This window comes from Sorex fumeus, unplaced genomic scaffold (assembly GCF_029834395.1).
Source record: "Sorex fumeus unplaced genomic scaffold, SorFum_2.1 ptg000130l, whole genome shotgun sequence".
NCBI classification, from domain to species: domain Eukaryota; kingdom Metazoa; phylum Chordata; class Mammalia; order Eulipotyphla; family Soricidae; genus Sorex; species Sorex fumeus.
The window spans coordinates 8621446-8637483 of NW_026606187.1; the positions used below are offsets into that span (position 1 = coordinate 8621446).

The 16038-nt window shown below is 49.7% G+C and overlaps 1 protein-coding gene across 1 annotated transcript in view; it reads left to right on the top strand.

The window, feature by feature from the left end:
- Window positions 1-3762: 3762 nt before the first annotated feature.
- SMG1 (SMG1 nonsense mediated mRNA decay associated PI3K related kinase) overlaps window positions 3763-16038 on the top strand; it is a 113544-nt gene continuing 101268 nt past the window's right edge. The window contains exon 1 of the mRNA XM_056138946.1: window positions 3763-3937. Coding sequence (XP_055994921.1) covers window positions 3852-3937 — 86 coding nt within the window. The 5' untranslated portion in view covers window positions 3763-3851. The remainder of the gene's footprint in view (window positions 3938-16038) is intronic.

Sequence of the window (16038 nt, forward strand, 5' to 3'; positions counted from 1 at the left end):
CTTAGGAGGAAGGTATGAGCAACTGTTTTTATTCTGGGAGTGGTGGTGGTGGTGGTTTGGACCACATCCAGTGGTGCTCAGGCCTTACTCCTGGCTCTGTGCTCAGGGTCACTGCTGATTGGCTTGGGGGACACTGAGCAGTGCTCAGGGCTTCCTCCTGGCATTCTGTGCTCAGGGACCACTTCTGGAAAGCTCGGGGGATTAAACCCAGGTTGGCCACATGCGAGGCAAGTGCCCTTCCCACTGTACTATTGCTCGGGCCCCAAGTATGAGCAACTCTAAGTCTTTGAATCCACACTATTAAATTACTGTCCAGGAAGCAACTGCCAAATGATGTTCCACCACTTCCTGGCTCCTTGTGCACCCTCTTTGCCAACACTGTTTCTGAAGGTTAATTATTTCTATGCAAGAAGCACACTGAACAGTTCACAAATAAGGAGTAACTGTTTGAGCAACTGGTACAACCCCAGTCAGTTCCTTTTTTCTTTTGGTCACACCAGGTGGTGCTTAGGGCTTCCTCTTGGCTCTGCATCCAGGGGTCACTCCTGGTGGGGCTCAGGGGATCATGTGGGGTGCTGGGGATCAAACCTGGGCCAGCCATGTGCAAGGCTAAACACCCTACCCACTGTACTATCGCTTCAGCCTTTCTTCTCCTTCATCATTGGTTAAATATTATCCAAGGTGTCTGAAGCTGAGGGCTTTAGAGAAAGTGTAGACATGGTTCGCTAACACTGATCAATCCTTGCATAGTGTATGACAGGAGCTGGGCAAAGCACGGTGCGTGAAACTGCTTACTTAATTTTCTCACCATCCTTTAGTGGGTAGTACTACTGTTATGATCTGGGTTTCACAAAAGTGGGAGAAGCAGGTGTTTGCAGCTGCTCCCTGAACTTCTAAGAGGAGGACTTGAAATTTGAACCCAGGCCCTTTCCCCAACTATTCTGCTCCTGTTTGGTACTTTTGAAAGGGTAAAGCTCTTCTTCCGTTTCTCTCATGGTTTAAGCTTGGGATTATTTGCCTGTGGATCACCTTCTGAATGCTCCACAGAGTGATCTAGAGTTCCTGGGGAGGCAGGACTCGTCACTGCAATGTTGCAACAATGACATAAGGAAATCAGAATGTTGAATGAGTCACATTCGTTCATTTGCTTGCAGGCCTGAGAGTCCCAAAGAAGGAAGGACCAACTCTCCTGAGCAGAAGTAAAAGGTCTGGGGAACTAGTTTGCAAGGTGGGGAAGAGGGAAGGAAATGGAGCACATAAACATTTCAGTGTCATTTCTTAGATGAGCGCTCTCTCTATCTCTCTCTCTCTCTCTCTCTCTCTGATTTGCCATATGCATAGGACTCAGGGCTTACTCCTGGCTCTTTACTTAAGGATCATTCCTGGCAGGCTCTGGGGTGCGGGGGTTTGAACCTGGGTCAACTGTGTGCAAGGCAAGCATCCCGTTGTACTGTCTCTCAGACCTGGAGGTTTCTCTCTTACTCCCAGAGGTGCTTGAGGGCAGGGATTGCGGCTTGATTGCTGTCCTGTTCCCAACTGCTTGAACGTTGCTAGTAAATATTGCTGCTTGTTTAGCAAAAGTATTAAATGATGATTAGGCTGCATGTTAAAGAGATGTGAGATGATAAATAAGTTCATTATTGGGGGTCCAGAGAGATAGTACAGAGGAGGAGGTGAGGGAGCAGGAGTACATTTGAAAATCTAACTTTCCATCCTCTGGACATGGCAGGATCAGGCCTTAGAGAGGGGGTGGTGTCTTATGGGAGAAGTCCAAGGTGGAAAGTGTGTGTGTGTGTAGATTACCAACATTTCATAATTTTTGCAGCAATTGTTAATTATACAAGATACTGTCTTCTTGTAAAGAAACCTAGAACAATAGGTGAAGATGGTAAAATTCTGGATCTTTTGGAGTGTCCTGATAAAAGACTCCTGCTACCTGTTTGATGTACTTCCTGCTCACCTTTCTCCATGGATCTGCCTTCAGTGAAGTAGCAGGTGCTTCAGGGAAAGTCCTGGGGGAAAGAGTGCCCAGATTTGCTTCCCTTCCAGGCAGCCTCTGGTGGGGAGAGTGGCAAGCAGTGAAGCCAGGAAATTTCGAAGCACCTTTCATATTGCATAGATAGGCAGTAATGATGACTGTGTATATGCCCCTACCTCTTGTTATTATTATTATTCTTTGAGGGTAGGGCGTTTGCCTTGCACACAGCCGACCTGGCTGACCCAGGTTCGATTCCTCCACCCCTCTCGGAGAGCTTGGCAAACTACCTAGAGTACCTCGCCCCCATGACAAAGCCCAGCAAGCTACCCGTGACATATTCACATATTCGATATGCCAAACACAGTAACAAGTGTCACAACGGAGAAGGTACTGGGCCCGCTGGAGCAAATCGATGAACAATGGGAGGACAGTGACAGTGACAATATGATTACTTACAATAGTCATGGTGTTAGGATTCCATAGATACCGGACAGAGGGAGCTGAGAAAGTGGTTTGTTTACTCCTTTAAATAACATGATTTTTAACAAAAACCCATTTTTTTCCCTCCACTTTTTACCTTAGCGGGAACCCTAAAGGGGCACGCCCGTGTGCGCGGGGGCCTCGGCTCAAGGGCGGCTCAGATCTTTGATTGGATGAGCCTTTGCACCTGACTGCCCTGGCTTTCGGGGTCACAGGTGCTTTCCTGGGCGGATTTGGGGTGGTGGCGGAGATCCCCCCGCCTCCCATGAGCCCCTACGGCGGGGGGGCGGGGCGCAGACCTCTGCGCCGAGGCTCGGCTGAGCCAAAGCGCTCCGTACGCCGAGGGTCGCGGAGGCGGGGGTGGGGCCAAACCCGTGGAGCGGGGCCGGCCACGCCCACACCCGGCCCCGCAGGAGGCCCCGCCCATCACCCTCCGCCCAGCCCTGCGGGCGCCGGCCCCGCCCTTAGGCCCCACCCCTCTCATCAGGCCCCGCCCCGCCGGAGGCGTCGCCCACTGCCCTCCGCCGCGGTCAGACGGGCGCCGGCACCGCCCTCAAGCCCCGCCTCTCGCACCAGGCCCCGCCCCGTCTCAGGCCCCGCCCCGCGGTAGGTCCCGCCCACCACCCTCTGCCCTGACGAGGCGCACCCTCAAGCCCGGCCTCTCGCACCAGGCCCCGCCCCACCTCGGGCCCCGCCCACCTCCGTGTGCCTTGGACCCGCGCGAGCCGGCCCCGCCTCCCTCGGCAAGCCCCGCCCACCACCCTTTCCCTCGGCCCCGCACCCCCGCAGGCCCGCCCCCGCAGGCCCCGCCCCTCGCCGCAGGCCCCGCCCACGCCTCCCCGGCCGGCGGGCGCCGGCACCGCCCCTCGCTCCCGGCATGCCGTGCGGCAGCGGCGGCGCGGCGGGCGGAGCCGGGAGGCGGGGAAGCCGTGGCTGTGTGAGCGTGAGGAGCCGCCGCCACCGCCTCCTCGTCGCCGTCGTCGTCGTCCTCCTCCGCCGCCTCCTCCTCCTCCTCCGGGGCGCCGGCGTCGTCGCGGGCCGCGCACGGCCCTGGGAGAGACGTCGCCTCCCCTTCCTCGCCGTCGCCGCCGTCGTCCCCCCCCTCTCCGCGCCGCTCCCGCCTCCTCGTCGTGCGCCGCGGGCTCGGCGGAACCCGGAACGGCCGGCGGCCTCCCGCGGCCTCGGCCTCCTCCTCCTCGCCCTCGCCCTCGCCCTCGCCCTCGCGCGCCTCGTCCCCGCCGGCGCCCGCCTCGCCCCCCGCGGCCCCGGCGTCCTCCTCAGCCCCGCGCCCGCGCCGAGCGGCGGCGGCGGCGGCGGCGGCGGCGGCCGGGCCGGGCGGCGACTCGCGCTTCTTCGGGCGGCGGCGCTTGGCCATGTCGTGTCGGGGAAGGGAATGAGCCGCAGAGCCCCGGGGTCTCGGCTGAGCAGCGGCGGCGGCGGCACCAAGTACCCGCGGAGCTGGAATGACTGGCAAGCCAGGTGGGTGCGAGGCCCAGGCCGCGGGGAGGCCGGGGAGGCGCGGCCTAGGCCTGGCGCGGGCGCCCGCCGGGCGCGGCTCCGGGCCCCTCCCGGACGGGCCCTGCGGGGCCGGCCGGGGGCGCCTGGCCGCGGGGGCGGGGTCGTGAGCCGCGCGTCCCCCCGCCCGCGCCGCCCGCGCCCCCAGGCCCCGCGCCGGGAGCTCGTGGGAGCAGCCCCCAGCACGTGTTGTGGTTAGAGCCCCCGAGCACCCCCCGTGGGAGATTTGGAAAGAAGGCAGAACGCCCCCCCCCCCCCCGAGGCCTGCGCCCGGCCGGCTGTGATGGGGTGCCCCGACCTCCCTCCCTCCCCGCTGGCCCGGGGAGGAGGAACTTTTTCTCCCCCTCTCTCGCCCGGCGCGCCTGGGATGGGACCTGGACCCCCGCAGTGGGGCCTGCTCAGGAGGCGACTGGGAACGAATGTCAGTGGAAGCGAATGCGATTTAAGCTAGCAAGTACGGAAAAAGGTTAAAGCAATTTTTCCCCTCCCCTTTACTCCCCCCCTTTAAATGGATCCTAGCTTGTGTATCCTGACTTCTCGCTGATCATAAGTGCTGGTGCTGGAGACTTGGTGCAGGCGGACCTCAGTGCTCAGGGAGGCCCCCGCGTAAAGGTCTAGCCCCACCTGGGGGTCGACCTAAAAAGGGTCGTGGGTGCGTTGCAACTTTCATTCCTGGAAACTTGCTGCTGGAATTGTCGTGGCCCTTGTTTTGGCCAAATGAATGGGAGGCGACTGATTATTGCAATCACTCCTGCTCTCTGATGGTTACATGTGATGCAGGGAAGTAATTCCGTGAGACGTTAGAATGTAACCTTTTCAGACTTGATAGGAGAATCGAAGTAATCTTTGGATGAGTGGGTCATACATTTTTCTTTTCTTTTTTTTCCTTAAGAGTTGAGAAGTAGAAGAGTTGTTAAGAGTTGAGAAGTAAGGTGTTTTAACTTGGTGGATTTAAAAGTGAATGCCTGAGTCAGTAATTGGGATGTTAAGCGGTTAAAACAACTATTTAAAAAGTGTGCCTTGCTTTATTTTTTCTTTCTCTTAGGGTTTGAGTACTTTAAATTGGCTGACTAGATGAAATAGTTTTTTTAGTACTTGATACTCAGTTGCTTTCTATTTCCATGGAAATGCTAAAATTTGATTTGGCCACTACCAGTGGATGAGCTTGAATTTGGCATTGAGAGCTGGCCTTTGACAATGGGTAAACTGCCATTTTTCACTATCATGGCCAGTGTGTTATAGAGAATTAAGTCTTCCTTGAGAGGACTGAAAAGTATTTTCCGACATCCCTGGTTTTTGTAGCCCTATCCTGAATAAAAGGACGAGCAGAGTTGCAGCCTCCCCCCCCATTCCCCCTCTCACCCTATATGCTCCATAGTCTGTGTGTGGGGGTTCGCGGGCTTCTGTAGTTTGGGATAGGTACCCGGATAGTCATGCTCTCTGAGCTTCTTTCAGGTGCTTCATTTCTTCAAGTGTGGGTGTGTGTGTGTGTGTAGATTTAGGATATGAGCTTTCTTTGAAGCAGTATTCGAACAAAAATCTGAGAATAAGATACTGTTGAGTTCTGTGTGAAGTTACACAGGACACCACAGTTGGCTTGGAGGTTGGAAGGAGTGGCTTTCTGGTAGAGGGGGGGACAGGGAGATAGATGGTTACTTGTCCCTCTTCACTCTACTTCCAGATTTTTCAGCCTCCTGTTTTTTTCTTCATTGTCTCCTTGGTGGTTATTGAATGAATTTTTATCTTCTTGGGTTTGGGGTCCACACCTGGTGGTTCTTGGGGATCGCTTTCAGAGGTGCTGGGGATAGAGTATGGAATCAGGGTCAGCTGCATCATGAAAGATCAGTGCCTTAACTGACCTTTGTACAGTCTCTCTACTCCTTTCCATTTAAATGAGGTTTTATCTTCAGATAAATGTAGGCACATTCTTTATGGTTTATTGACACATTTTGGTCATTTTTTTTTTGGGGGGGGGGCATGCAGAAAACCACATCCAGTAGTGCTTAGGGCTTTCTCCTGACTCTGTGTCCTGGGATAATTCCAGGTGGGGCTCAGGGGACAACATGGAGTGCCTGGATTGAACCTGAGTCAGCCACATGTAAGAAAGTGCCCTGCCCTCTTTTAGTGTGTTGCTCTGGCCCAGCATTTTGTTCTTTAAGGTACTCTTTGCGGGTGATAGTACAGTGGGTAGAGCATTTGCCTTGCATGTGGCCGACCTGGGTTCAATCCCCAGCATTCCATTTGTCCCCTGAGCACTGTCAGGAGTAACTCTCCTGAGTGCAGAGCCAGGAGTAACCCCTGAGCATCGCAGGGTGTGACCCAAAAAGACCAAAACAACTCTTTGCCTTTATTTACTTTTTCTTATATGATTTTTTCCCTTTTTCTAATTCCTGAATGGTTCTTGGGGGACCATATGGGATACAGGGGATTGAACCTGGGTTGACTGCGGGCAAGGCAACTATAACGCTCTGGCCGCTGACTTTTTTTTTTTGACCCTGGTTTTCCTAGATTTATGCTTTTGGAATACTGGGATTTAGAAAATAATTCTTATGGATTTAATTGTTACTTTACCCCCTGATCTGAAAACCCACTGTCGAGTCAATCATAGTCACACACAATATACTTCACACATAGTGACAGGAAGTGCTCTGTTCCAGATGGCTGAGTAGACTAGTGTCATATGGCATTAAAGCAAATCTACCTTTGCCAGACACACACATATCGTGGTAACAGTTATGTGTCACTGGTTTGTAGTCTTAGAGCACACTCTGCTCTCAGTTCATGTTAAGAGTGATTGGACAAATGCTGCTTGTCAAAGTCTGTCCCTTAACTATATTGTAGAAAGAAAGTAATCTTTTACTAATCAAGATAAAAACCGTAATGTGTGTTACTCTTTTTTGTTTTGCGGCCACAACCCTGCTGTGCTCAGGGCTGACTCCTGGCTCTGTGCTCAGGGATCACTCCTGGTGGACTTGGGACCATGTGGGGTGCTGGTGATCAAACCCTGGTTGGCTGTTTGCAAGACAAGCTCCTTATCACTATACTATTACTATGGCCCCATAATGATTTCTTTTAAAATAATGAGGGGGCCTCCAAGCACTGCCAGAAGTGATCCCTAGTGCATAGCCAGGTATAAGTCCTGAGCACCACTGGTTGTAACCCAAAACAAACCCAAGGGGGGGGGGGGGAAGTATGTAATCAGCAACTGGAGAGATAAGACCTTTGCTTCACGTGTAGCTGATCTCAGTTCCATCCCCAGAACTGCACATAGCTTCCTGAGCAGAGGCAGGAATAGCCCCTGTGCACAGAGCCAGAAGTGAGTCCTGAGTGTGTTTAGGTGTGGCCAAACCCCTCCATCCCCAAATAAGATTTTAAAATCACGAGTAATGAATAAGTTGTTACAGTACATTTTAGTACTCCATGGCTAAAACATTGGAGTAAATACACTTTTACCTGTCAAAGGATACATTCACCGCAGCAGAGAACAAAATTATTTAAGTCTATGTTTGGATGTATTAGAACTTTAACAGATTTATATGTTCGGTTTCTTATTGTGCCCAAACTCCGATTCTTTGTATGGTTCTAAAAAGACAGACCTGCATGTCAGAAGTAGCTCCAAGGTCTTGGTAAATGTCAGCAGGGGAGGGCTGGAGAGTTGGTACAGGAGGTGAGGGCTTTTGTCTCTGACATTGCTGATGGTTCTCTGAGCATTGCTGGCTATGGCTCAAACCTGCCTCAGCGGTAGACAGGGAAGAGTTCTCAAAAGCACAGAACAACTTTATATCCTCATTGTCACCAGCCAAAGACTGGCATGAATTCTGTAGAGAGCCAGAAACCAGTGCGTCTGATACTAAGACTGTGGGTGTCATAGTGGCCTTTGCTGAGTCCTGTCTGATGTCCCTAGGAATATAGTGAAATATCTAAAGAAAAAAGTCAGTGGACACAGATAAATAGATCGTTGTTGTTAGGGCTTACTCCTGCTCCACAGTAGGCACACCACGTGTGCTTGACACACCACGTGTGCTGTGGGGGTTGAGCCCACATTGGCCACATGGAAGGCAAGTACCTTAACCTATAGAGCGCTTTAATCAAGTAAAATTTTGTGATCACTAATTCTGTGCCTCACAGATTTCCAAGAATACCCAGGAGTTCTTTTAGGATAATTGTGTTTGGATGGTCACATTTTTTATTTGTTTTTGATCACATCCTGGCCTCAGAAGCCTTCGAACCTGAGCTTTGTGTTGGGAGACCGGCTAGTGCTGGAGATTGAACCTCAGACTCCTATGTGTGAAGCATGACTCTTCAGCTGTACTTTGAACCATCTCCCTGACTTGGGTTCTTAATGATCCGGGGACGCTTATTTTCTCCGTTATAAAACAAAGCATTCCTATTTAGCAGTTTATCTTCACTTTGTTTTGGGGCACACCTGGCTGTGCTTAGGGTCGCTTTTGGGGATTCTTGGGGGACCACCCTGTGCCTGGCTTCCAACATGCAAAGCATGCCAGCTTTTGGTGCCATTGCCTTGACTCCAGTCACAGGCTATTTTGAAATACATTAACAAAATGAAAATGATTTAGGGGGATATTTATGCCATAGGGATTTTTATGGCTAACAGAACCACCGTCTGTTATTTAAAAAGAACTTTGGAAAATGCAAACATTATTTAAGGTATTTTAAAATCTTGGTGTAATTGTTTTCGGTGGTTTTTGGGGGGGTGGGGGCAAGAGGTTCTTAAGAGGTCCAGAACCCCACCAGTGGTTCTTGAGCGACCAGCCTGTCGGCCAGTTCAGCTCAAGGCCCAGAGAATGCTTGCTGCTGTTCTGAGGCCCTCAGGGTTGCACCTGGCAGGGAACCGTGTGCTCAGGGGACCAAGTGGTGCTGGGGATGGAACCTGGGTCAGGCCCTTGCACGCCCACTGTATTGCCTCCTAGCTCCTTGGTGTGATTGTTTTTATATGTGATTCAGAGTTTCAAGGCTGGAGAGGGCCAGAGAGGGAATACAGTGGGCAGGTCTTAAGTTCAATGAATCTTGACATTGTGTGTCATAAATCTTGACCCCACTCAAGATAGAGATACACCAGGATTTTTTTTCCCTCCAGTTGAATCACATTCCTGGCCCTCTCTTCCCCTCCCCCGCCCCGCAGTCAGCAGCGCCAGCGAGCCCAGGGCTCACACACACGGAAGGCATGGCAGTGCTGCTGAGCTCCAGCCTGGCCCACAGGCACATTTTGCCTTAGGGTTCATATTATTTCTTTTTTAGAAAGGAAGTCTTTGGATAGATCTTGTGATTTATTACCAGCACAGTCGCTTCTGAGGACCGATAAGATATGCAGCGTGGTTTGATCATTTTTTTCTCTGGCTGTAAACATACTTACTTGGGATATCTGTAGATATCCTTGTGGAAACTTGGTAACCTCTCTGGCATTTGAGTCTGGAGTACAGAGGTGTTTCTCGAACAGGGCTGAATTTTCCTGGGACTTTCTCCTGCCTTTCCAAGCTGCTTTGCTTAGTACCCTCTCCTGTGCCTTCTGGGCATTGACACAGCTCTGCGGAGAGCACTTTCCTTTTCATTTTAATCATCCCTTTGTTTCCCCCTTCTAGTTTAAATGTTCCCCAGGGCTAAATCTGTACCTTTCTCCCCCCCCCCCCCCCCTTTCCTTTCTTGTCCTAAAGCACTTCCTATCTTACTCCCTCCCGCCTTCAGGCCTTTCCATGTTGCTGACCTGCTCTCTCAGAAGTACGGGTCTCTAGCACTGCGTTTGGGGTTTCCTCCATTACTGGCCATGCTGAATGGTGAAATGTCCATGCTTCCTCAGTAAAGATCACTTTCCTATGCATAGGTTTCTTTCCCTCCTTAGCATCCCATCTTCCTGACTGGTGCCTGCCTCAGTAAGTAGTACACACTCTCTTCCTTCCTCAACTAGATACATGGAAATGGAGTTCTGCAACTTTGTTTCTATACTTGATTGTCACTTGTGTTTGAGACACTTTTACTCTAGCGGCATTTTAGGAGAAGTCTTCCATGAGGAGCAGGTTGATTATCCTAAGGCAGCAGTTTAAACCTGTTGAGCTGTTTACAGCACAGCTATCTAGTGGACTGAGGGTGGTGGCCAGACCTTTTTGCTTTTGGTTTTGTACTTTGGTCAAGGGGGTCATATTCGGGGATAACCTCTGCACGCGGGATTACTCCTGGTGGTTCTTGGAATAACATATGGGATACTGGAGATGGAACCCGGGTCAGCCTTGTGCAAGGCAAACGCCCTCCCACTGTCCTGATCTGCTCCAGCTCCAGGTTGCCAGATCTTGAACAGAAGAAATATTTATAGGTCATTTCTGCATCTTGCAAAACGACGGAGCTCCCATATTCAAAGCTTTAGACATTCTATTAGTGTCTACTACCGTGCCCATATCTGTTGCATCATATTTAAATGACCTATTAACTAAAACATGTGGCATTCGTTTGAGCTTTCTGGCCTTTCATTAGAATGCCCTTAGGAAATGAACACTGACAGATTAATTGGTGTGTGAGAGAGTTGGGCCATACCCACTGGTGCTCAGTTTTCTTAGGGGATGCTCAGGACAGTGAGGATCTGCAGGGAGGCAGTAGGGAGTGTGCTGTATCAGTGTGCTAGGGATCTGAACCCAGACTTTGGTGTGCAGTGCATATGCCCCAGCACTTTGAATAGGCCCTTTACTTCTTGCCAATACTCTGCACTGATTGGGGGATGGCTAAACTGAAAATTTCTAGAGTTCAACAGATTTGTAAGCATAGTGAATTACTTCTTGATCTCTGTGCCATTTCCAAAGAGTATATTGTATTCCTGTTAGGAACATATTGGGGGCTAGAGTGATAACACAGTGGATAGGACCCTTGCCTTGCATGCAGCTGACCCAGGTTTGACCTCTGGCATCCCAGATGGTCTCCTGAGCACCGTTAGGAGTAATTCCGGAGTGCAGATCCAGGAGTAGCCCCTGAACATCGCTGTGTGTGGACCAAAAGTGAAACCAAAAAAAACAAAAAAGTGAAACATGCCAAGGGCCAGAGAAGTGGTACTGCCTTATATGTAGGCAACCCAGGTTGAACCCCAGTATCTGCCAGGTGTGATTTCTTGGCTCAGAGCCAGGAGCCCTGAGCACTGTTAGGGCAAAAGAAAGCCAAACCAAAACAAAGCAAAAGGAATAGCATAGTGCTTGCCTTGCTTGTGGCAGCCCCAGTATTCAACCCCCAGTATCCCATATGGTACCCTGCACATGGCCAGGAGTGATTCCTGAGTGTAGATTCAGGAGTAACCCCTGAGCACTGCTGAGTGTGGCTCAAAACAAAAAAATAATTTAATAATATTCTTGTTAGTTACTGTTATATGTTTCTTGGGTGGGAGGAATTCATACCTGGTGGTGCTATAGGCCTGTAGCTCTGTGGCTAGGGATCATTCCTGGCAATGCTCAGGAGTGTGGTGCCAGGGATTTGAACCTGAGTTAGCTGCATGCAAGGCAAACATAACCTTAACCCTTACAGTATTCTCTCAACCTAATATGGTTATTCATGTTATTATCCATAATGTCTAAAACGATGTTTATTTTATTATTAAGGTCTTTCAGTCTTTTTTGTCTATTAAAAGTCCCTTTCAAAGGATTTCTGGTATCAGAATTACAGATTGATTTTTCGGCCATACTCAGTGGTACTCAGGAATCCCTGACATTCCTGACTTGGTGCTCTGAAGACCGTGTGGTGCCAGGGATGAAATCTGGAACTTCTGCATGTAAGACAGACATATATCTGACCCTGTAGAGCTAGCTTTTTTTTTTTTTTTTTTTGGCCCACCCCTGACTGCTCAGGGACCACTCCTGTTGGGTGCTGGTGATTGAATCCAGGTTGACTGCATGCAAGGCAAGCGCTTTTCCCATAGTATTATCACAGCAGCACCTGTTGAGCTATCTTTCCAGCCTCTATAGGTTGTTTGGAATTTTCTAAGTTATGCTACTTCTTTTTGCTTTTTGGGTCACACCCAGTGATGCACAGGGGTTACTCCTGGCTCATGAACTCAGGAATTACTCCTGGTGGTCCTTGGAGGGCCATGTGGGATGCTGGGAATTGAACCTGGGTTGGCCAGGTGAAAGGCAAATACCCTAACTGCTGTGCTATTACTCCAGCCGCCCCCCCCCCAAGTTTTGTTGTTTCTTTTTTTTTTTTTTTTTTTTTTTGAGACTTTCCTTGTGTTCAGTTCCCCTGGAGGATCACTGTTAGTATTTAATGTTGAGGGTATAACCTGGGCCTGTGCTTGCAAGGTTTGCACACTAGCCTTTGACCTCTCTGGCCCTATGCTACTTCCTTTTCCTTTCTTTCCTTGCTTTTCTTTGTATTCGGCCTGATGGTGCTCAGAGCTTGCTTCTGGCTGTGTCTGTCCTCAGGGCTCCCTCCTGGCAGTGCTTAGGGGACCTATGTGGGATGCCAAGGATTAAAGCCAGTTCAGCCACATGCACGTGTACTATCTGGCCCTCTATGCTATTTCTAAGATAATAAATGGGGCACTGTTTTTTCATTAGCCTATCAGTGTCTTTGTTTTATTTTATTTTATTTTATTTTTTGATGGGGGGAACACACCTGGTGATACTGGGGATAACTCCTGGCTCTGCACTCAGGAATTAATCCTGGTGGTGCTCTGAAGGGTTCATATGGGATGCTGGGGATTGAACCCTATTGGTCCAGTGCAAGGCAGTCCCTGCACCTGCTGTACTATATCTTGACTCCACAAGAGCACTCCGTATTTTCTTTTCTTTTGGCGGGGGGGGGGGGGGGGGGGGGGGGGGGGTTGGGACCATACCTGGTGATGCTCAGGGGTTATTTCTGCCTCTGTGCTCAAGAATCTGTCTTGGCAGTGCTTGGGGGACTAGATGGGATGCTGGGGATTTAACCTGGGTCAGCCACATGCAAGACAAGCATCCTGCTTTGGCCATCCACAAGAGCACTCTTAATGACTCTGCAGTGGCCTGAAGTAATAGCATAACCTGTATATGTATGCAGATTAAAGACAAAGTTGTCACTGTCACTGTCCTCCCATTGTTCATCGATTTGCTCGAGCGGGCCCAGTAATGTCTCCACTGTGAGACTTTGTTGTTACTGTGTTTGGCTTATCGAATACATCCCGGGGAGCTTGCCAGGCTCTGCCGTGCGGGCGAGGTATCATTATTTGCACAGTCTTTCCCCCCCACCCCCCAGTCTTTATTTTTTGTTGATTTGAGAAATGCTCCATTAATAGTCTTACACTGTATAGTGACACATACTAGTTTTTTCTATATTTGCCAACATTGGCAACTTTTTATTTTTTATTGAAGCACGCGCTCTTTCTTCCCCTCCTCTCTCTCTATTCCCCCCTCTCTTTTTAAAATTTTTTTAATTTATTTTTTATTTTTTAAAATTTATTTATTGGATCACTGTGGGAAAAGTTGCAAAGCTTTCAGGTTTAGGTCTCAGTCATGCAAATATCAAACACATTTCCCTTTACCAATACTTATTTTTTACCCCGAAGAACCCCAATAAAATCCCACCCCCCACCCCTCCCAGTGCCTTCGAGGCAGATGAATTCTAGTTAACACTCTATCTGCTTTGATTAGATTCATTGTTTCAATAAAAGATTCACCACTGTTATTTAGAGTTTACCCCCCCCCCCCCCCCCATCAGACATGCTGGAAAAAGCATTGTGAAGTGATTTGCTTTCTACAGCTGGGTTCAAGAATTAAATGTTGGTTTTGGATTTCCGCTATTTTACTTATTAACCCTGGAAGTATTTCTACTGAAAGTCAGATAGTTAAGAAATTGGTTTCTGTGCTCTGGAGTCGTGGCCGTGCTGGAGAGCCGCTCGTGGGGGGCAACTGGTGACCTCGGTAGGGCGTGAAGGACGGACCGGAACGCCCCCCTTCCCATGAGGTTTTAGTCACCCCCACACCCCCGGCTCATACCTGCTCTCCACAAGGCTCCCATGCGGCTGCCATCTTTCTTTCCAGAGAGGAGAGGGCGAATGGGGCAATACCCTTTCCCCTCCGGGCAGACATGATCGCCTGGATTAACGCATAGTCTGTTCACTTTTCTGCTCCAAGCTGCTGGCTTCTGCATTAAGTCCTTGTGCTTCTGGGGCTGTGGCTGTGCTCCAAACTTAACTCTGATTTTCAGGGAGAAACGTTGGGTGATTTACTTCCCATTGATCACTTTGTATATACAGAGGTCCCGCGGCTTACGCGGCCGCGCGGTTTGGAGGAGAAGTCCTAGTTCCCACATACTCGAGCTATGCTTGTAGAGGCTTCTGGTCACCGGGGTTCCATCTGGGGGAGGCGGGATGCGGCACCTACCCCATCTGGGACTTCCCGGTGATCTCGGCTCTTTTTGGAACCTGGTGTCTTCTCCAGGAGCTGTGGAGCCAGCCCTCTATGTGGCCCTTCTCTGTGGCTGTATGCTGTAAAGATCTAAAATTTTTTATTATTGAATCACCGTGGGGTACAGTTACAGATTTACAAACTTTCGTGCTTGTGTTTCAGTCAATATGGTCGAGTACCCGTCCACGAGTTCCCATTTTCCACCACCAATGATCCCAGCATCCCTCTCATCCCCCCACCCCATCCCCTTCATCCCGCCTCTGTAGCAGGGTATTCCCTTTTGTTCTCTCTCTCCATTTGGGTGTTGTGGTTTGCAGTAGAGGTATTAAGTGGCCATCATGTTCAGTCTATAGTCTACTTTCAGTCCGCATCTCCCATCCCGAGCGGGCCCTCCTAGCACCCTTTGCTTGGTGGTCCCTTCTCTATCTGAGCTGCCTTTTCCCCTAGCATGTGAGGCCGGCTTCTAAGCTGTGGAGTAATCTTCCTGGTACTTATCTCTACTGTTCTTGGGTGTTAGTCTCCCATTCTGTTACTTTATATTCCACAAATGAATGCAGTCTTTCTGTGTCTGTCCCTCTCTTTCTGACTTACTTCACTTAACATGATCCTTTCCATGTTTATCCACCTATATGCAAATTTCATGACTTTATCTTTTCTAACAGCTGCATAGTATTCTATTGTGTAGATGTACCAAAGTTTCTTTAACCAGTCATCTGTTCTCAGGCACTCGGGTTTTTTTTTTTCCAGATTCTGGCTATTGTAAATAGTGCTGTAATGAATATATAAGTGCAGATGTCATTTCAAATGTACTTTTTTTGCATCTCCGGGATATATTCCCAGAAGTGGTATTGCTGGGTCAAATAGGAGCTCGATTTCTAATTTTTTGAGAAGCATTCATACTGTTTTCCAAAATGTCTGAACCAGACGGCATTCCTACCAGCAGTGAAGGCCTCTCTTCTTTGTGAGTGTCACACCCAGTGATGCGCAGGTGTTACTTCTGGCTCTGCACTCAGGAATCATTCCTGTCTGTACTCACGGGATCAAATGGAATGCCAGGATCGAACCCAAGTCAACTGCGTGCAAGGCAAGCGCCCTCCCCGCTGTACTATTGCTCCGGCTCCTGTTGAAGCTCTCTTAAATTCTTGTTTTTCTTGAAGTTTAATTGGAAACTTTACTCTCCTGACATTTTGACCTTCTGGGTTTAAAAGATGTGTTTACGATACTCAGTGAGTGAGAGGTGTGTGTTTGAAAAGTTAACTTTTATCTTGGACTAGTTACTTAAAACAGCCCATTAGGGCCAGGGATGTGGCTTAGTGTGAAGTACATGTCTGGCATGCCTGTGATAGGGTGAGGGGTGAGCCTCGCTCTGCAAATAAAAACAGAAAACAGCCCAGGACTCCTGCCCTTCAGCCTCTTTCAGGTCTCTGGATCCTTCCTAGTTTCTCTTCCTAATAATATAAACCCTGGAATTTCTTTTCTTTTTTTTGGGTTTTACTTTTTGGGCCATACCTATGATACTTGGGGCTTATTCCTGGCTCTGCTCTCAGGGATTACTCCATATGTGGTGCCTGGGACAGCACCTGGATTGTCTGTGTGCAAGGCAAGTGTGTTGCCCGCTGTGTCTTTGGAGTTGGTGGCTTTTTTTTTTATTTGGGGATCACATTTGGTGTTGCTCTGGGGGCTAGCCCTGGCTCTGGG